The 26,638-nt window shown below is 64.7% G+C and overlaps 1 protein-coding gene across 3 annotated transcripts; it reads right to left on the bottom strand.

The window, feature by feature from the left end:
• Positions 1-1,070: 1,070 nt before the first annotated feature.
• Positions 1,071-26,153, bottom strand: DOT1L (DOT1 like histone lysine methyltransferase). Of its 3 annotated transcripts, none has more exons than XM_058657596.1 (29): positions 25,849-26,153; positions 21,268-21,311; positions 18,911-18,985; positions 17,908-17,961; positions 16,245-16,308; positions 15,087-15,315; positions 14,506-14,600; positions 14,165-14,227; positions 12,105-12,160; positions 11,679-11,758; positions 11,117-11,185; positions 10,884-10,990; positions 10,719-10,760; positions 9,960-10,103; positions 9,615-9,849; positions 8,914-9,027; positions 8,555-8,646; positions 8,343-8,444; positions 8,109-8,246; positions 7,895-8,020; positions 6,903-7,387; positions 6,678-6,813; positions 6,277-6,420; positions 5,871-5,958; positions 4,841-5,418; positions 4,514-4,719; positions 3,840-3,904; positions 2,798-3,694; positions 1,071-2,473 (listed from the first exon to the last, which is right to left on the bottom strand). In XM_058657596.1, exons 1-29 carry the CDS (start codon positions 25,927-25,929, stop codon positions 1,956-1,958), a joined length of 5,127 nt encoding a protein of 1,708 aa, XP_058513579.1. In that variant the 5' UTR covers positions 25,930-26,153; the 3' UTR covers positions 1,071-1,955. The 3 variants fall into 3 exon arrangements, with proteins under 3 accessions (XP_058513579.1, XP_058513580.1, XP_058513581.1); XM_058657598.1 differs by having other exon boundaries at positions 1,072-2,473; positions 3,005-3,694; positions 25,849-26,152; XM_058657597.1 differs by lacking the exon at positions 17,908-17,961 and having other exon boundaries at positions 25,849-26,152.
• Between the last annotated feature and the right edge of the window lie 485 nt (positions 26,154-26,638).

Raw genomic sequence — 26,638 nt, 5'->3', positions numbered from 1 at the left:
AGCCACCACACCCAGGAGGGCTTCCCAGCACGGGAGATAAATAAGGGGGGAGTGGGTCTTAAATAAGTCGGACAGAGTGAGTTCCTACTGACCAGCAGCTCCCTGAGGCCAGGCGGCCAGGCCACCAGGGACTCCCCACCGATCCCTGAGCAGGGGCCAGGGCCCGGGTGGCAATGGACGCGGCGCAGCCCCAGGGCTCCTGGTGGCCAGGGAGGTCACCCACATGTGGCTGGCCACCGACAGGACAGGGCACGCCGCTGCTGGCGGTGGGGTACAGTGTTTTGTTCTAGACCAGGGCCCTGCCACATGTGACATTGCTACTGCCCACCCTGGGATGTCCAAGGGGGGTACCCCACCCCGGGGGAGGGCAGGCACGGGGCGCAGCACCTATGAGCCAAGAGCACCGACTTGGGGGGGCCGGTTCAGACCGCGCCACGAGCACCATCTTCAGAACTTGACTATTGCTCGGGGGGATGGGGAGGGGACAGAGCGGGGTCCCCTGGGGCCCGTGGGGAGCCAGGTAGGGGGCCGGGTGGGGGCCGGCCCGGAGGCCAGCACCGTGTTTGTGCACTTGAATAAATAAAGTATTTTCCCCTTTTCTTTACATCTTTACACTTTCTTTAAAGTTCACTGTGCATTATACAATCTAAAAATAAATGCAGTCAAGCCTATGAAACGTATAAACTCTCATCCCATCTCTATAAAATACTGTCACCTGCAGTGACTCCCTCCAACTGGGGACCTCGCGGCATCCCGCCCCCCCACCCGGGAAGCGAGGACCGCGAGTAATGCACTTGTACACAGGCCGGCCACGCCGCCCCGGTTGAGCTGGGTGCCCGGCCCACCTAGGCACCCAGGGACTCTGCCCGCCAGGGGAGGGGGCCAGGGCAGCCAGCAGCCCCTCCCCAGGAGGGGGAGCCTTTGGTTCGGGAGGAGCGGGCGGGTGGGACAGCTTTGGGGACAAGGGGGCAGGGCAGCCATGGCAATAGCACCGGGTGGGCTGCCGGCCTTCCCACACATCCGGGGCGTGCTCAGTGGGACCCGGTCCCTCGGGAAGCGGTGAATACTTGATCGGAAACGATCGACAGTACACGCTGGGCCACCGGCGCCACTGCAGCCGGTGCCATTCACAGTAGAGCCGCCGGGCGCGTTGGTCCACACCATCCTTGCATAGGTCGCGGTTGAGGTAGAACTTAGTTACCTGCAGGTAGGCACAGCGGGGGAAGAGGCCGTGAGCAGCTTGGCAGAGGGCCCGGGCCCCAGGCCCGGACGCGCAGTGTCCTGTGAGCGTGGACATGGGCTGTGACAGGGCAGCGCCAGGCTCCATGGCCGGCTACCTGCCAAGGGGTCTGCCCGGTCAGCGGACCCGCGGCCACCCAGCCTCCATGGCTTCTCCAACAGGCCGGGCAGGCGCAGCCCAGAGGCAGCGCTGACCCAGAACTGCCACGATCCTGGCAGCCTGGCTCCCACACACCCTGCCCCACCGGGTGGGGACTCATCCAGAAAGGTCCCCTCACCAGGGAGACCCAGGACGAGACCTAGGCAGCGCCACGCGTGGGCTGGGCCAGGACCATCCTCCAAGGCCACCATCATGTGACCACCAACCATAGCACAGGCCCCGCTGGGGCACTCCAGCTGTCCATACTGTTGGTGGTCTGTGCCTCCCCTGCACCAGACCCTCGGTCACTGCGAGGGCCTGCTGGTGCCCACAACCTCGTGGACCAAAGGGCTTCCTCCTGCCCGCAGTCTGTGTCCCAGGAGCATGGCTGCCATGCAGCCGGGCACCTGCCTGCTGCCCACTGGGGCCCCGAGGTCCCCCCGGCTAGTTGCCCTGGCGCAGCAGGCGCGCCGCACCCCGGCCCTCCTCGTACAGGGAGCCGGGGGAGTGTCGAGGGGCACCTGGGCTGGCTCCAGCCTTACCTTACAACCTAGGAAGTGCTAGCTAAGCAAGCTCTTTAGCGCGGCTTACGCCCCGAAAGGTGCGCGGCATAAGGAGGCGGCATGCCAAGAGAAACCCACACAGCGGGTGCGCCCGTGGAGCTGGCCTGCGGGATGCCGGGCACGGCCTGTGCCAGGGCCAGCCGGGGCAGAGGCTGCGGGTGCACCGAGAAGGGCGGGTGGGAGACCTTATGCGAGAGTGGCGTGAGCTTGACAGAGAGAGAGGGGTTAGTGGGAGACAGAGAGGCAGCTGAGGCAGGAGCTAGGAAGACATGGTTAATGTTGACGGGGACGGGCGTGAGGCTCTGCAGCAGCACGGGGTCCAGGTTAGCGGTCAGCAGCGTTGGGGTGGGAGGCAAGGCCACGTTAGGGGGCGGCGGGGCGGGGGCCAGGGGCGGGGCTGGCGGAGGGGGGGGCCGAATCTCGGCCTGCAGCGGGCTCAGGCCCAGCGGGGCGCTGCCACACACAGCCCCACTGCCGACACTGGCTCCAAACAGATGAGCAGAGGCGGGAGGCACCGCGTGGTTAAAGACACCTGCAGACAGGAGACAGAGAGTCAGCGTTGAGGTGCACGCACGCAAGGCGCCCAGGGCAGCGGAGGGGCGGTTGCGGCTCGCGGTCCTGGGGAGCCCGTGGGGGGGCAAGGAAGGCCAGGACCGCGAGCTGCCCTAGCTACATGCGGCACAGACTTCTGCAAACAAGAGGGACACGTTAGGACAGAGCCCGCCACCGGCAGCCGTTGTCAGTCGTCAGGACTATGGAGAGAGGGGCTGGCGGGCACAGGGCCCGAACACCAGCCGGCCCCGTCACCGCCTGTGCAGGAAGCAAAGTGACGGGGCACGGCGGCGCCACTGCCTACCTCCGACGGTTCCGCCTGCCACCCCGGAGAAGCTGCCCATAGTGTGGGAGTTGGTCAGTCTGGCCGCAGCGGAGGACACGTGCACCAGGCCCGCGGCGGCCGGCACAGAGCCAAACAAGGACTGGAGCACGGACGAGCCGGCCACCGAGCTCAGGTTGGCCTGCAGGGACATGGGGCCCATGAACTGTGGCCCAGGCCCAAAAGTACCCAGGAAGGGGCGGTGCGCCTGGCCGCCGGGTGCCGAGCTGCCTGCCGCTGGAGCTGCCGTCACGAGGCCAGGGCCGCCGAGGAGGCCGCCGGGGGGCGCCGCCGCCGCCGCCGCAGAGATGAAGAGGTTGTGGCCATTCTTGCCGTCGTGGTCGCGGTCCCGCCCCTTGCCGGCCCTGCTGCCGTGGGGGGGGCCGGCCTTGTCCATGGGCCCACACAGGGACAGGCCCGGCTCGCCTGGCTCCTTGGCCGGGCCGCCCTCGCCCTTGAGGCCGCCCAGGCCTTCCAGCTGCCTCTTGGTGAAGAAAGGGTTGGCGTCCGAGGGGACCTTGTGGGCAAGAGAAGCACCATCGCTGAACCCATGCAGGCCAAGCTCCGAGGCCAGGCCCGGGCCCAGTGCGAAGCTGTTGGAAGGGTGGGCCCCTGGGCTGTGTCCGTCGGCCCCTGCCAAGGAGCTGGCGAAGCTCTTCCTGGGGTGGGTGGCCAACTTGGGCTCAGCAGCCCCTGGCTCATCCAGGGCCGGGCGGAAGGCAAACAGGGAGGCCTGGCTCGAGGCGGAGCTGGCCTGCAGTGGGCTGTCGGCCGACTTGGTCAGGCTCACATCGGAGATGGGCGAGAAGGTGGATTTCCACTTGCTGCTGTTGACCGGCTCGCTGGCGGGAGCCAGCTTCCTCCCTGCCAGGCCACCACCTGGGGAGACAGGCCGCAGGCTTGAGGCCCCAGTGCCTGGGGACCTGGGGCGCACCCACAGCAGGAGCGGCAAGCATGCTGTGGGCGACCGCAGGCCAGCCCTGTCACTGCTGCCGGCCAGAGGCAGGGAGGGCTCGGGACTCACCATTCTCCAAGTTTTTTGGGGGAGATTTGCTATCTAAGGAGATTGTCGCAATCTTCCTCTCAATTCTGTAAGGCAAAGGAAGACGTTCAGGGGCTGACCCCAGGCACCCACGGGGCAGGCTCATCCCCAGGCAGCTGGCCGGGGCCCCTGCAGCCCTGGGGAGACCCTGCCAGCATGCCTGGTCTCCACCCAGCCAACCCTGGCCAGGCTGTCACCAGCACCTGGGGAGCAAGCCAAGGTCTGAACCATCTCTGCCTTTCAAATAATCTATCTGCATAATTCCTCCCAGCAAACTCCAAGCACCTGGAGAGGGAATCCTGCCCCACCTGTGAGGGCAGCAGGACCCCCCCCCCCACCACCGGACTGCTAGCTCAGCGCTGGCGAACAGGGGTCTGAAGGGGCGCGATGTGGGCTGCACATGGAACCCAACCAGGGTGTTTGAGCGAGGGTGACAGTGGCCACAAAGGGCTGACCCCAGCGGGGCTTACTCGACCAGGCCATAAGTGAAACTCTGAGGATGTGAGGCTCCATGAGACGCACCTGGAAGCCGGCACCACGCAAGAGGCTACACCCAGTGGGTACAGAGCACCGGGAACTGCCCTGGCCACGGCTGTGCCAACCTGACCTCTCAAAGCCCACCCCCTAAGCACCGCCAGGCTGCCCCGGCCCCTCACCGAGCACTCCCAGGCTCATCCTCGGAGCCCGGCTCCTCGTCCGACGTCAGTGGGGAGTAGTGGGCCCCATTGGGGGGGCCCAGGGGCCGCTCCTTCTTGAGCACGGGGGGCTGGTCGTGGTCTTGGTAGGGGGTCGGGGAGCTCTTTAGGGAATTCTCGGGGGACGAGATGGCGGTGATCTCCAAGGGCTGGTTGATGTTGCTGACCTGAGAGGTCGGGGACAAGGCAAGCTGGGAGAGAGGTCAGGCCTACACAGGGCCTGGTCCTGGGCAGCACACCACCCATCCACGACCCCAGCCCGGATACTGGGTGTTGCTGCACGCTCACCATGGAGCTGAGGTTGAGGGGGGACCCTGAGGATGGGGTGAAGAGACCCACGACGGATGGCAGTGCCCGGCGCTTGGGGGACACCCCCAGGCTGGGGGTCCCGGCTGAGGCGCGCTTCCTGCGGCCACGTTTGCGTCTGTCCTGCCCGTGGCCCTGGCTGCTGTCACCACGGGGGCCGGAGGTCAAGGGGCTGTGCTTGTTGGAAGGTGACTGCTTGGCACTGCCCGCGCCAGACGAGATGGTGAAGACGCTCCTCCTCTTGGCTTCGCTCTCGGGATCCGAGAAGCCGGTATCACAGGGGAGTTCCCCCTTGCTGGGGTCGGGGACAGCGCCCTGGACAGCCCCAGCGAGCCGGGGACTGGCAGCAAGCTGGTGAGCGGGAGAGGCAGGACCAGAGGTGCGGGGCTGGCCGAGCAGGGGCGGGTGCTGTGGGGTGGTACTGCGGGAGCCCACAGCCACGAAGAGGCTGCTGGAGCTGCAGGACTCGTCGAAGGCAGCAGGCTCTCCTCCGGGTATCAGGGGGGCTGGGCTTCCGCCCAGGGGCCCTGTGATGGCCACCGAGCCCGCATAGGCAAAACCTGCAGCAGGGATAGTGGTCTCAGAGCAGACAGGGACATGGGAGGCCACCCTGCAAATGTTTCTGGAATGTTCTAGGTTCTGGAATTGGGAGGTCCCACAAGAAAGGGATGCTAACAGCTTGACCCCACCAGAGCTGTGGCCTGGGGTGAGCAGGCCACTAGCTGGCAGCAAAGCCAGCAAAGCCTGGGGCTGCTTCTTCCTGGGCACAGGGGCATGGAGCCACAGGCCAGTGTGGGCAGCTCCACATGCTGGGCCCCTGCACCCACATGGGAGAGCTGGCCAGAGATCTGGCTCCTTGGCTCCGCCGCTGTGGCTGTCTGGGGAGTGCCCTGATGGATGGAAACCCTCTCTGCCTATCGCTCCCCAACCATGCCTTTCTGACACACGCATCTTGAATGCCAGAAAACCCAAAGGCATTGGTCCTGCGGGACAGCCAGGGTTGGGGCGGTACCTGTCGGGGCCAGGCCTTTACTCCCCGCGCTGTGGGTATTAGCACCAATCTGCTTGTCGAGCGTCGACACGGGACTGGGGGTGCTCCTCTGCGGGGCAAAGCACATGGTGGCCTCGGTGGGTCTGCGTCCACACTGCGAGTACACGGACCTCCCCTCTGGGTGACTCGGGGCACAGGAGCTCCCAGGAACCCTGCCTCACCGCCCCCAGCACACCCAGGGAGACCCTGAACAAAGAATACACAAGACACCTGCAGCCAGCACAGCCGAGGCAAGGCCAGCAGGGGCAAGGCCCAGCCCCGGCTGTGGTGGCCACCTGGAGTGGCCCAGTGGAAGGATGCTCCTTCCACGTCCCTCGCTCCGCCCTCCACTCTCTGGCAGCAGAGGGGCGCCCCCACCCACACCCACCTTCTCGGCACGGCTGGGCAGCACCACGCTGGCCAGGGGGATGCTGACGGGCAGCTTGTTGGGCTGCACGGTGCTCAGTGGGATGCTGATGGGCAGGCTGGTTATGGTGTCCCCGCTGCTGCTGTAGGCTCGCTCCTTCACGCCCTGTGCCACAGGCGCCACACTCAGCCAGCCCCTGCAGCCCAGCCCGCGGAGCCCCCTCACAGCCCAGGACCCCCTTCCGAAGCTCCCTAAGCCAGGCCCTGCCCCACCTGCACCCCACAGCGCCCTCTGGTGGGGGATCCCTCCTTTACCAGGAGGCCCCAACTTGGGCCCTGAAGCCTGAGCCCGCCTAGGCTAACCCTGCTGCCTGGCTCAGGACACCCCAGGTCCCAGACAGGGTGGCAGGGGGAGGGCCACACCTTCTCACTGCTCTTTTCGGCCAGGAGCGGCATGGGCCCAGGCGACGGTGGCCGCGGGTCCTGAGGGCTCAGCTTGGCACCGCTGGACAGGCAGGGGCTGGGGTAGGGGAGGCCGTTCTCCTTGGCATGTTCCACCCTGCAACAAATGGCCAGGTTCTCAGGGAGCCCCTCCCACCCTGGGCTGGACTGGCCTGACCTCCCAGGCGGGCGCTACTGGGCACTCACCTTGGGGCCGCCTCACTGGCAGCAGCCCTGGCCGGCCCCGGGTGCTCCTGGCCTGGGTGCCTCCGCAGCACCACACTGGCTGGGGACAGCCTTGTGCACTCAGGCAGGGCCAACGCTGACAGCTTGTCGAGGCGGGGCCGGCCGCCGAGGCCGGGGGTGCAGGGTACCACCTCCTGGTCCAGCGGTGAGGACAAGTACTGGGGCGTGTTCTGCTTGGATGAAGGCCGGCTCGGGGCGCCACAAGGTTCGTAACCGGCCGCATGGCCGTTCATGGACAGCTCGGGGCTCATGCTGCTTAGGTGAGGCAGCGAGAGCTTGGTGCAGTCGAGCTCCAGATGGAGGCGGCTGGGCTCGGCCTCCAGCTCGCGGCCCAGCGGGCCCTTGGCCCGCAGGTGCAGGGGCAGAGCTTCGTCGGGCAGCACGCACGACTTGAGCTGCAGCAGCTCCTGCTGCCGCTGGCTCTTCTCCAGCTCCACGATGCTGATCTGCGGCAAGAGGGGTGGGCTGCTGAGGCCGCAGGCAAGCTGCCCCCCCGGCCCCAGCTAGCTCCACACACACACACACACACACACACGAGGACCCAGGAGGTGCCAGCTGCCCCCTGACTACTGGGTACATATGGGATAGGTATGTGAAAAGGTCCACCTTTTCAGTGCGACAACAAACACAGTCACCTATCGGTCACACACAGAACTGTGGCGAGCACAGGCAAGGCGACACTTCGGTGCCTCCTGTTCCAGGTTCCAACACTGGCCTGCACTGCGGGTCCCTGCCTGCCCTCGCTCCTCAGTAGCCACCTGTGTCGTGCTGGCATGCCGAGGCCGGGGTGGGGCTGGACCTGAACCCCCAGGCCTGTGTCCCACAGTACACACACACACACACACACACACACACACACACACAGGTGTCCCATGGAAAGAGGAAGTCTGGCCGAGCCAGGAAGCAGCTGCAGCCCCGCCCAGCCGTGCCCCAGGAAGCTGGCCGACGCCCACCTGCAGCTCCAGGCAGCGCCGCTGCTTCTCCGAGATCTGACTCTTGAGGGCCTGCTTCTCCTTCAGCAGCTTCTCCAGAGACAACGTGGCCCAGTCCAGCCGCAGCTCCTCGCAGCGGGCTTTCAGCTGCAGGCACGGGAGCAGGGGTGGTCAGGGCTGGCCCCGGCAGGCCCATCACAGCTGGCCGCAGCAGGCCCTGGGGCGGCCCACTCACCAGCTGCAGGCTCTGGCTGCGGAGCTGGCTGTTGTCCCTCTCCAGCTGCTCCGACTGCTCCCGCAGCTGCTGGTTGTGAGCGCAGATCTCCTTCTGGGCTTGGATCAGGTCGTCGTACGTCAGGGCCTTCACCCCCAGCTAGACACATGGGGACATACCCACCTGCCGTGAGCAGGGGTGGCGCACCGACCCGCCTCCACCCAGGGTCAGGGCCCTGCGGGAGCCAGCCCCTACCTCATCCAGCTTCTGCTGGAAGAGCCTACGGATCTCCTCCTTCTGGGCCTGACAGTGGCTGAAGAGTTGGCGGGCTGTGCCCAGCAGCTGGGCCTTCTTCTCCTGCAGGACAGCAACAGGGGTGAGCCCTGGGGTGGGGCCCCTTCCACCAGAGGCCATGGCCTGGGTGCAGCTGGGCACAGGCGGAAGGAGACCACCGCACCCACACCCACCTTCTCCTGGTCCAGCAGCTGCTGCAGATTGGCCTTGTACTGCGGCGTCTTGGTGTAGGCCAGGAACTGCAGGTACTGGACCCTGAAGGACTCTGCACAGATGGGCAAGTTGCTGGCAGGCACAGAGGGCACAGGCCGTGGGGCCCCACAACCTCCAGCCCTAAGACAACTCCGCCCCTCAGGGTACAGGACCGCCCTGGCAGCAAGCCCAGCACCAGGACCTCCGTGGGCCCTTCCCGTGGCAGCGGGGTGGTCCTGAGCAAAGCACGGAGCTAGTACAGCCACAGCCACTGCCTCAGGCATGCTCAGAGCCTCGGCTGCCCTCCTGGCACCCAAGTGTTCCCACCCCAGGAGCTTACCTAGCAGCTTTTGCAGCGCGGGTGGGGTGGGCGCCGTGAGCAGCGGGTTTGGGGGCAGTCGCTGCGCACCTGGAGGTAGCTGGTAGAATGGGCTGTGAGGGGATCTATACGGCTCTGTGCGGGAGAGAGGAGCCCGTCCATCATGGACCTGCTGCAGCCCTGAGGGCATGCCCCAAGCCCCGGACCCCAGACACCCTCAAGACCCAGATGTCTGGGTCCCAGCCACCCACATGGGACCTGGACAAGGCTGGGGGCTTAGGTGAACTGGGCCAGCTGCGGTCACTGTGGTCAGGAGGACAATGGATCATGGGATACAGCGCCCTCATTCTGTGCCTTCCAGCTAAACACAACAAATCTTCACCAAGGACCTGGCACAGTAGCCTAGCAGCTAAAGTCCTCGCCTTGCATGAGCCAGCATCCCATATGGGCGCCGGTTCTAATCCCGGTGGCCCCGCTTCCCATCCAGCTCCCTGCTTGTGCCCTGGGAAAGCAGTGGAGGACAGCCCAAAGCCTTGGGACCCTGCACCTGCGTGGGAAACCCGGAAGAAGCTCCTGGCTCCTGGCTTTGGATTGACTCAGCGGAAGAAAGATCATGCTGTCTTTCCTCCTCTTTCTGTGTCTGACTTTCCAATAAGAATTTACAAATAAATCTTTTTAAAAAAAGGAAAACCAAGAGCCATGAGCGTGGTACAGCCACTGACCCTGGGGAGAGGGAGGGGCGGTGGGAGGGGCGGCCGGGGTGTGCAGGGCATCCAACACAGCGCGGCTCTTGCGGGGTTTGCGCTCGGGGTCCACGGCGCTCAGCTTCTTGGGGCGCCCACGCCGCCGGCCGGCCATCTTGCGGCCCTTCCTGTTCAGCTTCTTCTTGCGGGCCTTGGAGGGAGAGGCCTTCTTGACAGTGGTCACCCCTGCCTTCTCGTCCTCAGCACCAAAGTCCTGGGCATAGAGCGGGCAGAGGGCAGGCTGTGAGGGCAGGGGAGCGGGGGCCAGTCGCAGGGCAGACCATGAGGGCAGGGGAGTTAGGGCCAGGCGGGCATGGTACTCACCGCAGGGGCCTCAGCTGCGGTAGCCCCTGTTGTCGCTGCTGCTGTCGCTGGGCCAGCCGCCTTCCCCTCGGGGGCCTTGGTGGGGGTGGTGGCGTTGCTCTTGCTGTCCCGCTGCTGTCGGCGCCGAGCGGCCTCCTGTTCCTCCTGGTGAGTGGGGCAGGCACCAGCAGGACACTCAGGCACTGGGACCTGAGGACTGCCCCTTGCTCTAACCTCCGATCCCACATGAAGCAGACAGCACCCAGAACAGCAGGCCTGCGTCTTGCATCCTGAGAGCAAGGTTATCCCAGGGCCTTGGGCAGGCTGCCTCAATAGAATGGCCCAGAAAGTGCCAGGAGGGATGCAGGTTTGTGCAGCCCTAGCTCTGAGCTCTGAGTGCTGGAGCACTGCGCACGGGACACAGCAGAAAAATGCAAGGGGTGTTAGGGCAGCAGCCAGATGGGGGGTCCACGAGCACCACACAGCACCGGGCAGCTCACAACCCTCACTCGAGCCAGCAAGACTCCAATAGTCACCCCAACTAATGGAGACAGCTATGTGTACGGGGGGGCCACCCACCCCAGCTGTCAAGGTAGGACACAGATGGACACGCACGAACAGAGCAGCATGTGTGATGCAGAAACACGCAGGGATGTGTCTTCATGTCCCGGTGCTGGGGGAAGGCTGCGAGGCCGAGACCCCAGGCCGGGTGCAGGTGACATGCCAAGGGTTGGGGACGTCCCACCCACACCACCAACAGGGGAAGGCCCAGGAACTTACCCTGAGTTTTGGGTTTTTCAAACTAGAAAAATAGTTTTCAAGCTGAAAGGAAAGATGAAGAAACAGAATGAGGCCAGGCCCTGGCAGGAAACGGGCCACAGCTGCGCGCAGGGTCCCTGGCTGGTGCAGCCCAGGGCAGCAGGCTCCCCACGCGTGGCCACTCACTATGGTGCGGTCGATGGTGTGCAGGTAGTAGGACACTGGCTTCCCTGTCCATGACACGGAACCCTTCAGGGGGGACAACTCCACCACGCGCATGATAGTGCCGATGTCTGCGGGCAGCAGGGGGCGCTGGGTGAGGGGAGCGCGGGCCCTTCAGCCCTGGCTGCTCAGGGCCTGCCCCCTGGGTGCCCTGCAGTGCCCACGCTGCCCAGGGCAGGCACAGCGACAGCTCTCACCACTCAGGTTCCTGCTGTTGATCCTGAAGTTCAAAGGCGCGAAGGGCTTTGAGGACACGATCCTGCCACCTGGGGGAGAGCCGCCAGTCAGCATGCGGGTGCCCGGGTGGCCCCTGACCCAGGACTGGGAAGGCCTGTCCAGTGTGTCCGAGTGGGAGGGTACAGGGCTGCCTGGAGGAGGAGGCCTGCCCCAGCGAGCAGCCCTGGGTGCTATGGACACACCAAAGCTGAGAACCACGTGACACAAGGCCAAACAGACCACGCAGGTGTCAAGTGCACGGGAACAGTCCATCAGAGGCTACCCGGAGACTCTTGGGGACCCCAAATCCTCCTGGGCGTCCTACTGGAGAGGGTCAGTGGTGCCGCCACATGTCCCACTTGGCCCCTGCTAAGGCAGCAGGTGGCAGCCCCAGCACCCGTGGGACACCCGTGTGGAGTGCCTGGTGCACTCGGCCTGGCTGCCACAGCCATCACCCCCAACAGTAGCGAGCAGCTCTCGCTGTCACTCTGCTTTCAAACCCAAACAAGGCGGCAGGCGGGGGGTTGGGTGTGGGCACCTCACCTTCCTTCATGTTGGCGAAACGCTCCTTCAGCTGGTGGTCCACCTCAGGACCAAAGGCAAAGTTATTCACAAAGATGACACTGCAAGACAAGGCTCAGGTGAGTGTGCCTGCGCCCAGGGCTGGAACCCACGGGGGCTGCCTGGGCCGCACAGCACAGAGCCCCAGTCCCCCACAGGGGCTGCCCAGCCCACACGGCACAGAGCCCCGGCCTCCCACGGGGGCTGCCCAGCCCACACAGCACAGAGCCCCGGCCTCCCACGGGGGCTGCCCAGCCCACACAGCACAGAGCCCCGGCCTCCCACGGGGGCTACCCGGCCCACAGAGCACAGAGCCCCGGCCTCCCACGGGGGCTGCCCGGCCCACAGAGCAGTCCAAGCCCGGGGCCCAGACCCAGCAGGCCACAGAGGCGCAGCTGCGGCCCGTACCTCGTGTTGGCAATGCGCTCCCTCCACTCTTCTGAGAGGAAATCGCCTCTTTCCAGCTGCAAGACACAAGGCGAACAGCTTCGCTCCTGCACGGCCTGCGTGGGCCCTGAGGGGATGGGGGACGCCGGGGCTGAGGGGTTGAGGGGATGGAGGACATCGGGAGCTGAGATGGGGAACAGGGAATGCCAGGGGACCCCAGGGACTGAGGGGATGGGGAACGCTGGGGGCTGAGGGACTGAGGGACGCTGGGGACAGAGGATGGAGGACAGGTGACGCCACATGGCAGAAATGCTGACACCAAGTGAGCCTGTCCGTCAGCCCCGGGCCCGCCCTCACAGTGACTCCCCTAGTGGACTAGCACTACGCTGTGGCCTCGACTGCCAAGCAGTTCTTGTCCTCCGCCCTGCCCCAAGCTGCAGCCTCGAAAAACAGGGGAAGCTGCAAGGGCCAGCACCTTCCACTCCACAGCAAACGTCAGAAGAAATGACAACACATCCACCAACCCAGACATACCAAAAGCGCGTGCAGCCCTCAGGACACCCCACTAGGGGACACACAGGCCCCATGGGCCACTGATATGAGCTGTCCAGGCCAGGCCGCTCCACAGGGACAAGAAATGGACTGTGGGGTGCCAGGGGCATGTCGGAGCTGCAGGGCCAGAGGACCCCAAGCTTGCAGGTGCGGCTGCAGCACTGAGGGGCCAGGGTGCCCAGGGACCCTCAGCCGGATTATGGGCATGGAGCACCTGCCAAGGGCCAGGTGCACAGCAAGTGCCCAGCCGCGAGCCCGCAGGTCACTGCTGTGCCCAGAGGGGACCCAGCTCGGGCCGAGGGCAGCCAGCCTGGGGGCACCCGGCTGGGGGAGTACAACCCAGCTAGGGGAACAGGAGGGGTTATTTTGTGGTCCCTGCTAGCCTTCTGTTCTCTCCAGAGTTGGAGGTAGGGCAGAGAACAAGTGCATGCCCGCTACACAGGCTTCCGCTGGGGACACAGCTTCCCACAGGAGCTGTCCACGTGGCCAACTCCTGACGGGGCCCCTCGCTGAGGCCACAAGAAATGAAACCCTTTAGCCGGAACCCAAATGGCAGGAGAAGGGAACCCCTAAACCCTACAAGATCAGACACCCAAAGGGCCCCAAGCAGGGCCAAATACTCTCCACCACGTACACCCTGACCCTGCCAGGCCCAGGGTGGCCCACAGCCACGTCTGTTCAGCACGCGAGAATCATTCGGGGATCCAGCAGCATTGTGTCTGGGAACCCACGCCACACATGAGCCAACAGGCCGGCTTGGCCTGCCTGGCTGCCCTGAGCAGCACATGTCCTTGGACTAGCCGTGCACCCACCAGGCACAGTCCAGACAAGCCCACAAAGCTCCCGAGAGGAGGGCAGGGACAGCCAGGATCTACCCTCCCAGCTCCCGATAGGGCTGAGCCTGGGGCATGGGGCGGCCATCGCTTTCCCAAGGCCCACTGGGGGTCCTGGTCACTCCAGGGGCCATCAGCCCCACGGAAGTCCCAGGGAGGCAGTGGCACTGGTTTCAGTGCCGGGGGTGCCCGGTACCCAAGCGGGAGGCCCTGGGGACAAGGCAGGAGGTGGAAGCTGTCTTTGTCACTCCACTCCCATCCACCTGCGTTAAAGAAGACATGGAGGCAGCTGCCATGTCAAGTGCCTGGGCACACAGAGCCCGTCTGCAAAGGCTGCACGCCACAGGACTGCAAATTTGGAGAGGCAAGGCGGCCCGAGCCAGGGAGGGCGGGTGCCAACAGAGCAGTTTTAGGGCACTGTTAGGGGGCTTTTACAGAGAAACCACAAAAGTGACATGACAACCCCCTGGCTGCCTATCCCCCAAAAGCTCTGGTTCCTGCAGAGCCCCAAGCAGAGCTGATCCCCGCCAGCAAGGCAGCCGCTGGAGGGGGACAGAGGGTGACGCCATGAGGCCAATGACGCTGGAAAGCCTCGGCTGCCCCTGGCCACGTGACCTCTGGTCAGGAGAGGCCCTGGGGGTGGGCACTGTCTGCACGGCCGGTGGTGGCCGCGGGGCGTGACGCGAGGGCACTCACTGTGTATTCGGCATGCTTCTTTCCATACCATTTCATCCACTTCCTGAACTCTCGATCCATGGTCTGCAAAGACACAGAAAGTTCCAGAAGGCCCTGGCAGGGGAAACACAGGAGCCCCTCCCCCCACACGCACAGCCCCCCCCTCAGTTGTCCTGCTCAACACGCAGCGCTGCAAACCTGGGGCATCATGCAGACGCCACATCCCCCGCCACTCAGCATGCCCTCAGGCACGGGGGGAGGGCAGAGGCCCTGATGAAGGGGCACCAGCAACATGCCCCGGCGGGCTGGGAGTGCCCACGCCCTTGGCCCGGCTGGCTGCCTCGAACCCCCGGGGCACTCACCTCCGCGTACTTGGCCGGGATGTCCGCTTTCTCCACGCCGTAGTGATGCTTACAGTTGGTGGCCGCGGCGACCTGTAGCACAACCTGGCCCACGCCTTCAGGCAGACAGGTGGACATCAGCCTCGGGGCAGGGTGTGCAGCAAGGCCCCACCTGGTCACCCGCAGACAGTGTCCGTGGCCCCCACACCACACCCTGCTCGGGGGCCCCTTGCCCAGGCCCAACTCCCATCACATAGCACCCTCATACAGCTGATTTACAAGCTCAGGCACCACCCCGCGTGACCTGCAACCTGACAGGGGAGGCCCGCTGGCCGGGGGCATGGGAGAAAGCCACATCCACGTTATAGGCACAGCTGCGTGCCCCGTGTGGTCGGTTGTGCCTCTGGGTCCTGGGTGACAAGGTCCTGGATCGCCCACGCCAGAGAAATGCCCAGAAATGCAAGCATGCCACTGAGGAACGGCAGTGCCCAACATGGGCAACCACACTCAGCCCCAGGGCTCGGGCCAAGGAGCCATCGGCCCCTCCAGACAGGCACGCACACCTGGGACCAGCTGGCTGTGGGGGCCCAGCCCTCACTCACCGCTGCCCAAGTCCACGAACAGGTCGTCCTCACTCATCTTGATCTCGTCAATCATCTGGGCCACCAGGTCAAAAGAGGTCTCGCCGTACACTTCCGGGGAGAAGGGCTCGTAGTTGTTGAGCTTTTCGGGGTCGGTGACCGAGTGGTTGTACACCTGCTGCAGGATGTGCCGCAGCAGCCCATTGGACGGCCGCGTGTTCAGCTTCATGGGCTGGGTGGTGCCCTTCCACTAGGGAACAGGGGGTGTGGGATGCAGCTGTCACACACAGCCTGGGGATGCCACAGGGAGTAGGTGCCAGTGCCCGAGTGTGGCTTGCCAGTTTCACCCACAGCTCTGCCCCTCCTCAGATGCTGACTGGACTACTCATTGCTAACCAATCTCCCACATCCCGGGACAGCTGCTTGTGGGGACAACCCTAGAGTCAGGCCCTGCCTCGGCCCAAGTCCCATGGAGCCCAGGGAGAACGGAGTCCAGGAGACAGCAAGCGCTGTGACTCCCAGCTCCGGTGAGGGCTCCGGGCGCCACCTGCCATGCTCTGTGCCGGAAGCACAAACCCTCGCTCAGCTAAGCAAGCACCCAGGACTGGAGCAAGCTCCTCCTCCGCCACTGTGGTCAGGGCCATAGGGCTCCTGCCATGATGGCTACCCAGTGTGGAGCAGGCTACAGCTGGCCCAGGCCTCCAGCCCCGGGCTCACCTCCGTGCCAGGAGCCACAAGGAAGCCCAAGCTACAGCAGCTTGACATGCTGTGCTGTCAGACCCCATGCTTGGCCCCCACCATGCTACCACAGGCGACAGCAGCAGCGAGAAGGTGGCCAGTGGGTCGGAGAGGCCGTCAAGCCTGGGCATGGAGCAGGGGGCCCAGGAGCCTCTGCCCCACAGGCCATGGAGGCACACCCCCAGGGGCAGCTTCCCTCCCAGCACCACAGGGCACTTCCGAGCCCACTGAGATGGCTCTCCCAAAGACAGGCAGGCTGGCTGGCTGGGGCAGCCTGCAGAGCACACAGCGCACCCACACTTGGGCCGCAAGTGGACAAGGCCAGGTCACAGACCAGCTGCCAAGATTCCCACACTGCCAGCCAGGGGTTCCACCCAGAGCTGCCATGTCCAGGGGCAGGGATGGGGGGCCGGGGGGCCGGGGGGCAGGGCCAGCACCTACCAGCTGGTGAATGCTGTCGATGGCACGGTTGTACTTGTCGCACAGCCTCTGCATGCTCTCAAAGCTGAAACAGCAGGGGAGGGCGCTGGTCACGGGCACCCCCACACGGCCGGACCTCACAGGAGCCCTAGCTTCTCCCCTGGGAAGGAGGCCTCAGGGCCAATGCATAGCCCAGGACCATGAGGCCCCGGCCGAGCTTTCAGGCTGCAGTCACTCCAGCCGGCATTGACTGGGATGGAGAGTTGGGGCTGGTGGGCGGGTGCAAGCCCTCAGCCAAACTCCAGGTACGAAAGGCTCCACACAGCTCCCCCACGGCCAGGGCCTCCCCATCGCCAAGCAGCCGGATCAACGGTGCCCACACAGGACACTCCACCCCAGACTGGGGTCCCCTAGGAGTCAGGGCTCCCAGAGGCCATCCTGGGGTCCCACAGCACCAACGGGGCACGGCCCTTTGGGCAGAGCCAGCCGAGTGTCAGACCTGCAGTGAGGATGCGGATCCGAGGGCAGGGCACCATCTCTCTCCCCAAGATGTCAGGCCATCGCCTTGACACACGGAGAGACCGGACCTCCCAGTCACTCCCCAAGTGCCACAACAGCCAGAAGCAGGGTCAGACTGGAGCTGGAAGCTGGGGAACCGAGCAGTCCTCCCGTACAGCTATAGGGCTCAGCTCCCTGAGCTGCCCCAAGGCCACCTGGAGCCCCGCAAGCTAGAAGCTGGGGTCTGAGCCAGAGGCGGGGCGGAGCTGACCACTCCTTTTCATTCAGCTCTCCCAGGACAGGCCCAGGACAGCCCAGTTACACACCAAGGCCACAGGGCCAGGGAAGGGGTGGGGGTGACCTCTCACTAGGCACCAGGGCCCAGAAGACACCCCACGCAACAGCAAGGCAGTCAGTGCCTCTTCCTGCAGGCAGCCCATCCCCGCATTCTGCCCACCTTGGTCCTTCCAGGGCTGAGGGACAAGGTCTGTCCCCCATGCCCCGCTCTGTGGTGGCTGCAGCTAAAAACAGAACCTGGGCAACAGGCCTGAGTGATCTGGGAAGAAGACCCCCACTACAGGGTGACGGGAACCCCAGGACAGCGGAAGGCTGGCAGCCAAGCCCATCAGAAACCCAACACTAGAGTGGCTCCAAATCCATCCCGCCCCTCAGACCTGGGGGGAGTCCCCTCATCCACACTGCTCAGCTGGGAGCAGCCACCCAGCCACACCCCTGGCGCCCGGGCCGCACCTCACTCGCCCATGTCCCGCCTCTCACCCCCACTGTCAACTTCCAGGGACCCGCTCCTGCAGGCACCATGGACTCGCAGAGGCCCTGGGCTACCTGCCCTCAAGGTCCCTGCTGCTCCCTCGCTTTGCGGTACCTCTTGGCATGAAGGGAGACCAGCTCCTAACCACAGTGTCCTGCCTGGCAGTTCCAGGCCCAGGCAAGGGTTTCACGTCTTTAAATGCCCACAAACCACCCAGCTCTGAAGGGGCAGCGGAAGACCGTGCTAGGGTCCCACCATCCCTGTGGGGCCATCTGTGGTGGATGTACAGGCGTGCCGCTCGGGGGCCTGGTGGGTGGAGCACAGGGCACCATATGCCCCGGCTGCTCCCTGTGGACGCTCCTGCGTGGGCGCCTTGACCGGCCTGACAGCTCCTGACTCTGGCCTGCCCGGACCTACCTGACGCCATCTGGGAAGTGAACCAGAGGGTTGAAGATCGCTCTGCCTCTCTGCCTTGCAAATAAATATATAAAAGAATTCATCTTTCAAAGCAGGAAACATCAATAGATGGGTCTGGGGGCAGGCCCGTGGGACGCCCACAGCCCCTATTCAGGTGTGGCCTACAGTCCCCCCGGGGCCACCTGCCCAGCTTGCTGCTCACAGGCTTCCCCCAGCTCTGGCCTCCTACGACGGAGGGGGCTATAGCTCTGGGCCTTGGTCTGGCTGTAGCAGGCATTTGTGGGTCTCCCTCCCCGCAACCCTCTGCCTGCCAAACAGATGAGGAGGAGCCAACACTCATCAGCAAGCATGCGGGTCTCTGGCCCAGGCCTGTGCAAGCATACTTAGGGTGCCGCAGGGCACCTACTGCTCCGGCCCGGCCCGGACAGACCGGGCCTGCCAATCATCAACCATGCCCCACCCGGGCAATGTCCGAGGCCCTCAGGCTGCTAGGACACGTCCACTCGCACACAGAAGGCAGCAGGACCACACCCCAGCCACAGCCTCACACCTGGACCCCCCCCCAACATGCAGTACACGTCACCAGGGTCCCTGCCTGCCCACAGCAGAGCCTACAGTGGCACCTGCTCAGCGGGGTGGTCCTGCCCCTGCAGGGCCCTGGGGATCTCGCCGGGAGGCCACTTGGCTCAAGGCAGAGCCAAGGTGAGACACACAGGGGGTCAAGTCCTGAACAGGCAGTGGGGTGGTCAACACAGGCACACCCCACAGGCTTCTCCTCTCACAGGAAAGCAGCCCAGAGGGGCCCTTGTCCCACTCCAGCCAGACACTGCCGAGACCCTGGGGCTCCAGGAGGAAGAGGTCAGGCCAGGGAATGCAGACACGGACAGCCACTGGCCACTGGGCCGAATTGGCCAGCTTTCCCGCCCGGCCCATGCCAGAGCTACGGGGCAGGCCGGGCACACTCCCGGTGGGACTGGGGCAGCAGGCAGGGAGACCCTCTTACCTTTTGGTGTCGTAGTCGATGAGTACATAGTTCTCCATAGCGAGCTTGAGGTCTGGGATCTCCTCGCAGACCCACCTACAACACGGGCACACCAGGCTAGGGTCGGCGTTTGGACCAGAGCAACAGGCTAACCTGCCACCATCCCATAGGGGCGCCTGTCTTGGCTGCTGCACTTCTCATCCAGCTCCCTGCCTGGGGCCTGGGAAAGTAGCAGAAGAGACCCAAAGCCACGGAGCCCTGGACCCACAGGGGAGACCCAGAAGAAGCTCCAGGTCCCTGGCTTTGGCTCAGCACTGCGCAGGCCACGGTGCCCATCTGGGAATAGACCGGCAGATCTGTCTCCCTGTCTCTCTGTAACCCTGCCTTTCAAAGAAATAAAAGATACATAAATCTTAAACAAACCCATAACCACCCCCAGCCCGAGTGTAACCGTGAAGGGGGCAGGGGTGAGATGCGGCTTGTGACGTGGGAGACGGCTGGAGGTCCATCCTGACTGGCCGCTCCCGCTGACACACGCTCCGGTGACGCTGTGTGGGATGGCCACCCCCACGGGCGTTTGGAATGGGAGCCAGCACGTGGACAGCTTGTCTGTCTCTCTGCTTTTCAAATCAATAAAACGTTCTGAATGTGGCAAGGCATGGGCAGTGAGGGGCCAAGGGCAAAGTGACCACTTGGGGTGCCTGCACCCTGGATCAGAGGCCAAGCTGGAGTACTACTGCTTCTCTTCCGGTCAGCTCCCCAGGAAGGCGGCAGATGATGGCTCAGGTCTCTGGACCCCACCACCCACATGGGAGACTCAAAGTTCTGGCCTTGACCCGGTCTGCCCCTGCCTAGGGCAGGGATTTGGGGAGCAAGTTAGCACATGACACAAGCCCTGCCTCTGTCCCTGTGCCCTTCAGGCCAACGGGAATGAATGGCCGTCACTGGGAGAGAGGAGAGGGACATGGCCAACAAGCGCTGGCCAGCACTCACCCAGCTGCTCTAAGTTCAAGTCCTCAGGCAGCAGCAAAGGAGGCCCACACCACAGGCAGGCGCAGGGGAACAGGCCAGCGCAGAGCACGGCTCTGAAAGCCACCAGCACACAAGCACCCACAGCCCCGCATCCCCAACAGGCGCTGCGAGGCACCGACAGCAACCAGGCCCCTCACGCAGGCCCTGGCGCGTCCTGGCATCTCCTGCCAGTGCTGGGCCAGCATCTCATGGGGCATGAGGTGACCTGCTTCGATTTCCAGCGCATGTACCCCGACGCCAGCTCCCTGCCAAGACGCACACTGGGAACCAGCAGGCCAGGGTCCCCAAACTAGCACACCCACCCCCACATGGTAGGCCCAGGTGGAGCTCCCAGCTCTTCGCTTGGGCATGGCCTGGCTGCGGTGACCATTTGGGAAGTGACCCAGCGGGCCTCCAGAGCCCTCTCCGACGAGGACCCCCCATGCCGGTGGCTTCCCTGACACCTGCCAACACCTACACTAATCATCCAAGAACTTCGCAGCATGACCTCGATGAGGGAAACCAAAGCTGGGACCTTGGGTGGTGGAGCCACTCAGCGGGAACACAGGGAGCACCGTGGGTGCTGGACGGCCGGGGGCTGCCCCTGGCCCACTCTCCTAATCCACTTTAAAGATGGATCCAATCAGGACTGGGCCCCGCAGAGGCATGGTCCTGCCAGCCGAGTGCTCTGCGGCACCCCAAATTCTGACATGGCAGGCAGCAGGCCACTCTGCACACGTCACAGCCTTTCACTGGGTCCTGCTTGGTGCAGCCCTGCCCCAAGCCAGCTGAGCAGGTTCCCTGGGTGTCCCATCAGGCTGTGTGAGGGCTATGGCTCGGGAAGGCTGGGCACACGGAACTAACCCTGAAATGGGCCTGGAACCTCCAGAGCCTTGGCAGCTGCCTGGGCCCCCCCTCCAGGCCAGTACAGCAGCGGCTGCTCACCACCCCGGGAGCTTGGCATGCAGTCCAGCTCACCCCTCACGCTGAGGCCTGGGCACACTGACTAGCCGGGCCTCCTCCAGGTCTCCCTCCATGGCGCCCAGGGAGGCCACAGCCCCGTGGAGCAGCACAGCCAGCCCAGAACCTTCACGCCCACAGGCTCAGGGTGGGCCTCTGTACCTACTTCTCAGGGCACCAGAACCCAGAGGGGTGGCTCCCCGACCAAGCTACCTTGCCCAACTGCAACACAAGGCCAACGCAGAACCTGCCAGCCCCAGCAGGCTGCCAAGGGGTATGGCAGCAACCAGCCCACAGCTGCCCTCGACGAAAGCCCAGTCCCCAGGAAGGAAGCCAAGGCTGCAGCGAGTGGCCAGGGGCCCCCAAGCAACAGGACCGGCCAACAGGACACCCGGCCGCCAACTCACCGGATGGTCTCGATGATCTCATGAGCAGCATCGTGGTGCTTGTCCTGCAAGAGAAAGCAGAGGCCACAGGTCAGGGCCACGGGCCGCCCTCCACCCGGCCAAACCACCCATGTCCCACATGTCCCAGGATCCTTAGAGCAGGTGACTGTGGCCCAATTCAGAGACAGTCTAAGGGCTATGTGAAGCCCAGCCTGTGGCCACCATGGGGTTGGGCCATGACCATGAGACTGAGAGCAGGGGCAGAACGGTGCCCACAGCAGGCCAGGTCCACTCCCCCGCTGCGCTCATCACAGCCTCCTCCCAGGCCCCAAGCGTGGACTGCGCACGCACTGCCCCACCTGCAGCCCAGAGCTGCCCGTGCCCTCTGTGTGGGCAGAAGGGCGACCCAAAGCACGCACCACAAGGACACCCACAGGGAGGGGAGACGGGAGGTGGAGGACTGCGTTAGCAAATCACTGCCCAGTCCACACCAAGGGGCACCCCAGGCTCACAGCAGCTGGCACCCCCACATGAGCAGCGGGAGGCAGAAGGAGGCCTCAGGCCTGCCGGGAGCTGCTGGGCTGGAGCCACATGCCACCCCCCAGAGCAGCAGCCACTGTCAGCTCCTGCTGGGCATACCTCCTGTGGAGGCCAGTGCCACCCGCAGGATGAGCCACTGTGGTCCCCAAGGCCCACGCCACACCCACAGTTCTGCGCAAGCACCCACCACGCACTGCCCACAGGAGCCATCCGCTGTGAAGCCTGCAGGTCCAGGCTCACAGCAGAGCCCTAGGGGGAGGGCAGCCCAGGAGCACACAGGGGCTGGTCACCCCCTCGCAGTAACCCTGCTGCCATGGCCTCCGGGGGGCGCCAGTGCCCTGCTGGGCTGAGGAGGTGAGTCAGACTCTGCCAACTCACCTGTGAGAAACTCTGGCAGAGCCTGAGACCACACACAAAAAGGCACGCGTGGTGCGAGTGCCCCAGCCAGGCAGGTGACTCACAGGAAGCCGTCCCCCCCACTCAGCGCCTGTGCTGACCTGCGGGGGCTCAGACACAGGAGCAGCATGCAGCAGAGCCCACGCTAAAAATACCCCGCCAGTCACACGGTGACGCTGCCTGGTGACGCGGCCTGACGTGGCAGGCCACAAGCCAGCTCCCAAGCAAGGCCTGGCACAGGAGAGTTCCCCAGGCCAGGAGGCGGGAAGCAGGGGCTCTGCCTGGCACTGCGCACCCACCCCAGAGCATGAGCTGGGGGGACCTGGAAGCAGAGGAGTCAAGCAGGGGCCGCTGGCCACACAGGTCCACAGGAATCTCATGCTGGGATGGACAGGCCAGGTGCAAACAACCCATCCAACTGCAGATCTAGTACACACATACACACACTGCTCACACACACACATACACACACTGCTCTCATACAAAGCTGTTCCTGACATCACTTAATCTTACTCTGTTAAAACAGACTTACCCTATTCCAAAGAGCATCTGACAGAAGGGACAGGCCTCCCCAAACAGTCCCACAGCCGGGTCTCAGCCCAGCTGAGCCAAAGATGAAGGACTACACTGGGCTCCCCACTTGGGTACCAGGAGCTCAGGGCTGGGCCGTGCCCCACCGCCCCAGGAGCCCAATGCTGCGCTGTGCTCTGCTTCTAGGAGCCCAGGGCTGGGCCATACCCTGCTGTCTCCCTCCCAGGCCACTGGCAAGGAGCTGGGTGGGCCACGGGGCGGCTTACCCCTCACTGGCCCACTACTAGCTTTTGGCCTCCGGGGGGGCCCAGTTGCTGCATCGGCAGGCCCAACTCCCCAGGAGTGAGAACGTGCAGAGCTCCTCTGGACCGCACGTGGCAGCGTGACCACCAGCAGTCCTCAGGATCACTGTTCATGCAGAGCCCCCACTGGGGTCCTGGCAGAAAGGGCGCGCTCAGAAACAGTCTGTGTTGGAACCAGAACTTCCTCCTACTATTGGTTGAAGACATTGTTAGGGGACCCGGCAGAGTGGCATAGCACTCTACTCCTCCATCTGTAGTGCTGGCACTCCATGAGGCGCCAGTTCAAGTCCCCACAGCTCCACTTGAGACTCAGCTCCCTACCAACGGCCTGGGAAAGCAGCAGTGGCTGGCCTATGTCCTCAGGACCTGCACCTGCTTGGGAGACCTGCAGGAAGCTCCTGTCTCCGGGCTGCAGAGGGCTGGCCGTTGTAGCCATCGTCCCGCACTCCCAGATGGAAGACCTCTCTGCTTTTCCTGCTCTCTGTAATCTGACTTCAGTAAAATAAATCTTGAAAGTTAAATCAATGAATCAGTTGCTAAGGAGCTTCCTCTCATCTGATTTGCTCACTCACTGGGAATGAGCCTCCCTGGGGTACTAGCCCCTGAGCAAATCCACCAGCAGGGACTTGGCTGGCCCAGTGAGGTCCCCCGAGTCTTCAGGTAGGGTGCTGCTCCATGTCCCAGGCAGCTGGTACACCTGAGAAACCAGCAGAGGAAGATGGCCCAAGTGCTGGGGGTCCCAGCCCCCTGCGGGAGCCGGGAATGGAGCGTCTGGTTCCTGGTTCTCAGCTGGCCAGCCCATTCCTTCACCCACACGGGAGATGAACCAGTGAGTGCTACATGCACCCCTTTCTGGTATTCTGTTTTAGGTAACTTCGAAAAAGAAAAAGACTAATAATAAGCAGTTATAATCCTGGCTCCTGGGAAGCCCGGCTAACGACCAGGTTAACAACCACCCCCCAGCTGCAGTTCCGGGCTCTCTGGCCTTCAGGGAGAGCCTCTGTCTCTCTCTCTCTCTCTCTCTGCCTTTCAAACACATCAGTAAGACAACAGGGCTGGGCTGCACGGGGAAGCCAGGCTGGGGGACCCCCCCCACCTCAGCACTCTAGGCTAAGAGCCACAGCGCCCCCTGCCCACGCTGGCCAGCTGAAGGCCAGTCCACCTACAGCCGGCACACGGCGTAGGGACACTCCTCTCCTGGGCTCAGCCACCGAAATAGCGCGTGAGTCAGACGGCCAGGGATGGCTCAGCCCGCCCGCAACCACTACTCCCTCGGGCCGTCTACAGCTGGCCCAGCGCCGGGGCGTGAGCAAGCGGGAGCTCCGTGGCCAGGAGCCCCGGCAGCACTGAGTCATGGGCGAAGCCCCCGCAGCCGACTCTACGCCACCGGCTCCCTCTCCTGCTCCAGGCACACTGTCCTCGGCATATCCAGGGCCAGGAGTTCACAGGCGCTTCCCGAGTGACTCATGAATGAATGGGCTGGGTCCCACACACATTGCACCCGCCGTGGGATGGACGCTGTGACCGTTGGCCACAGGGCCAACCAGGACTCCTTCAGGTCAGGCCAGGCGGACAGTGGGAGGAGACCACTGCCCACAGCCCCCTGCCAATCCACCTCAACTCCCATCCCGGAATAGCACTTCTGGGCCACACAGCACGCGGGAGGGGATCTGCCAGCTGGCCGGGACACAGCACTGCCCACTGCACTCATGCCCACAACCCACTTGTGGGCAAACCCGGAAGGACTTCCAGGTCCCCGCTCAACCTGGCCCAGCTCCTCACCCCGCCACCCCCGGGGCCGATGTAGACAGCAGGAGAGAAAGCAATGAATGAGAGCACTGTGCTTAGAAACAAACGATCCCAGACCAAAAAAAAAAAAAAAAAAAAGACCGTACCATATGTGAACCAAAAGAAAAATTAAGTCGAAACCTAGCTTAAAACTTGTCCTGCCGCGCGCGCGCGCGAGGAAAGCTGTACACCAGGCGGGAGGGGATGGGGAAGCGTTTGGAAGGCGGAACGCGCGCGCGGGTAAACGCTTCCCCATCTGAGGTGTGAGAGCCGGCTGGGCCGTCCTACCCCTACGACCCGGTACCCCGCTCCAGCTGCCCGACCAGAACGGGCCAGCTCCGGGGCCAGCCGGACGCCGTGCGCCCCCAGGACGCAGGAAACCCCGCGCGCGCCACCTCCTCTTCCAGACCGCCCAGACCCCGCCCCCGCGCTCCCAGAAAACGGACACGGAGTACGCGCGTGGGAACCCCGACAGGCCTGTCCCCTCCGGCAAACCGCTGGCCAGGCTCCCCCACCCAAGGGCGCCCCCACCGAGGACGCACACCCGCGCCCGCAGCGCGCAGCCAAGGGCGAACCGCCGCACACGCCGAGCGCGGACACGCACCGCCCGGCGCGCGCGTCCTGGGAGCCCCCGGGAGGGAAGGGAAGCCCCTCTCCGCGCTCGCCCCGACCCCAGCCATGCCACCTCCCCCAGGGACCCCCAACTTGGGTCCCCAAGTCCCTTGCCTCTCTCCAAGTTCCCGACTCGTAACGCACAGACCCCGACCACTGCACGTGAGGGAAGGGGTTCCCCCGAGGAACTCCCCGCTTCTCGAAGCAGACTCCCCGCGCGGTCGGGGATTCTCCCTACCCCACCTCCACCCCCAAGAAATTAAAATATATGTATGTATACATATATTCTAAAAAAAACGACCCCAGCGGGAGGGAATGGCGGACGCCGTGCGCGCTGACAGCGCGGGACACCACGCGGGGCCCGGTGGAACCCGGTAACGGCGGCCAGCCGCGCCTTCGGGGTCACGGCCCGGAGGGGAACGCGGACACTCACGTAGACCGGCAGCGGCCACGGGTAGACGGCGGGCTCGGCCCCGACGGGCGACTTGAGCCTCAGCTCCAGCTTGTCGCCCATGTCGGCGCGCGCGGCAGCCGCACCATGCTAGGCGGGCGGTCGGGGGAGGGGCGGGGCCGCCGGCGGGAGGGCGGGCGCAGCAGGGCGGGCGGGAGGCTGCGGGGAGGGCGCCTGGCCTGGGCCTCGGCCGCCCCCGCCGCCGCCGCACTCCCGTCCGGCCCCCGGCTCCCTCTTTGTGGTCACAGGCCCGGGGCCTCCAGCGCCGCCGCCATCTTGGGCCGGCGTGAAGCGAGCACAATGAGCCGGGGGGCGGACCGAACCACTGGCCGCGCGAGCGCGGGGGGGATTGGCCGCGAGGAGGCGGTGCGCGCCAACGGCCCCGCCCGCCGCGCCGCGCGCGACACCCCCCGGGCGCTCCGCCCCTTGGCTTCGCCCGGCGGCGCGGACGTACGCGGGGGTGGGGGGGACGTCAGGAGAGCACGCTCGTACACGCGCGCGCGCGCGCGTCCCGGCCTGCCCTAGCCTGCTCCCGCCGGCCGGAAGCGGGAACCCGTGGGTGGGCGGGGGGGAACCCTGCGGGCGCCGGCGGCTTCGTGAGTTCGAATCCCTCGTCCCCAGAAAAAAAATTCCTCTTAGAAGAGTTGGCATCCAGGTACCCAGCTCGAGCCTTAAACAGAAGCATGCACGGTGCCGCCAAGCTTGGGACAGCACCCACTGCCATGGGAGGTGTCGGGGAGGGGATGCTTAAATGTGGGGTGTACATCCAGGG

Source organism: Ochotona princeps, chromosome 33 (assembly GCF_030435755.1).
Source record: "Ochotona princeps isolate mOchPri1 chromosome 33, mOchPri1.hap1, whole genome shotgun sequence".
Taxonomy (NCBI): domain Eukaryota; kingdom Metazoa; phylum Chordata; class Mammalia; order Lagomorpha; family Ochotonidae; genus Ochotona; species Ochotona princeps.
Note: the sequence above shows the minus strand (reverse complement) of the source record. Positions and strands in the feature narration are given on the sequence as shown.

Coding starts and splice junctions, on each gene's coding strand:
- DOT1L (XM_058657596.1), bottom strand. CDS start 25,929: ATGGGCGACAAGCTGGAGCTGAGGCTCAAGTCGCCCGTCGGGGCCGAG. Junction 17,962..18,910: donor ATCGACTACGACACCAAAAG/GTAAGAGGGTCT, acceptor TTTATTTGCAAG/GCAGAGAGGCAGAGCGATCT. Junction 7,388..7,894: donor GGCGCTGCCTGGAGCTGCAG/GTGGGCGTCGGC, acceptor CTCTTGCCGCAG/ATCAGCATCGTGGAGCTGGA.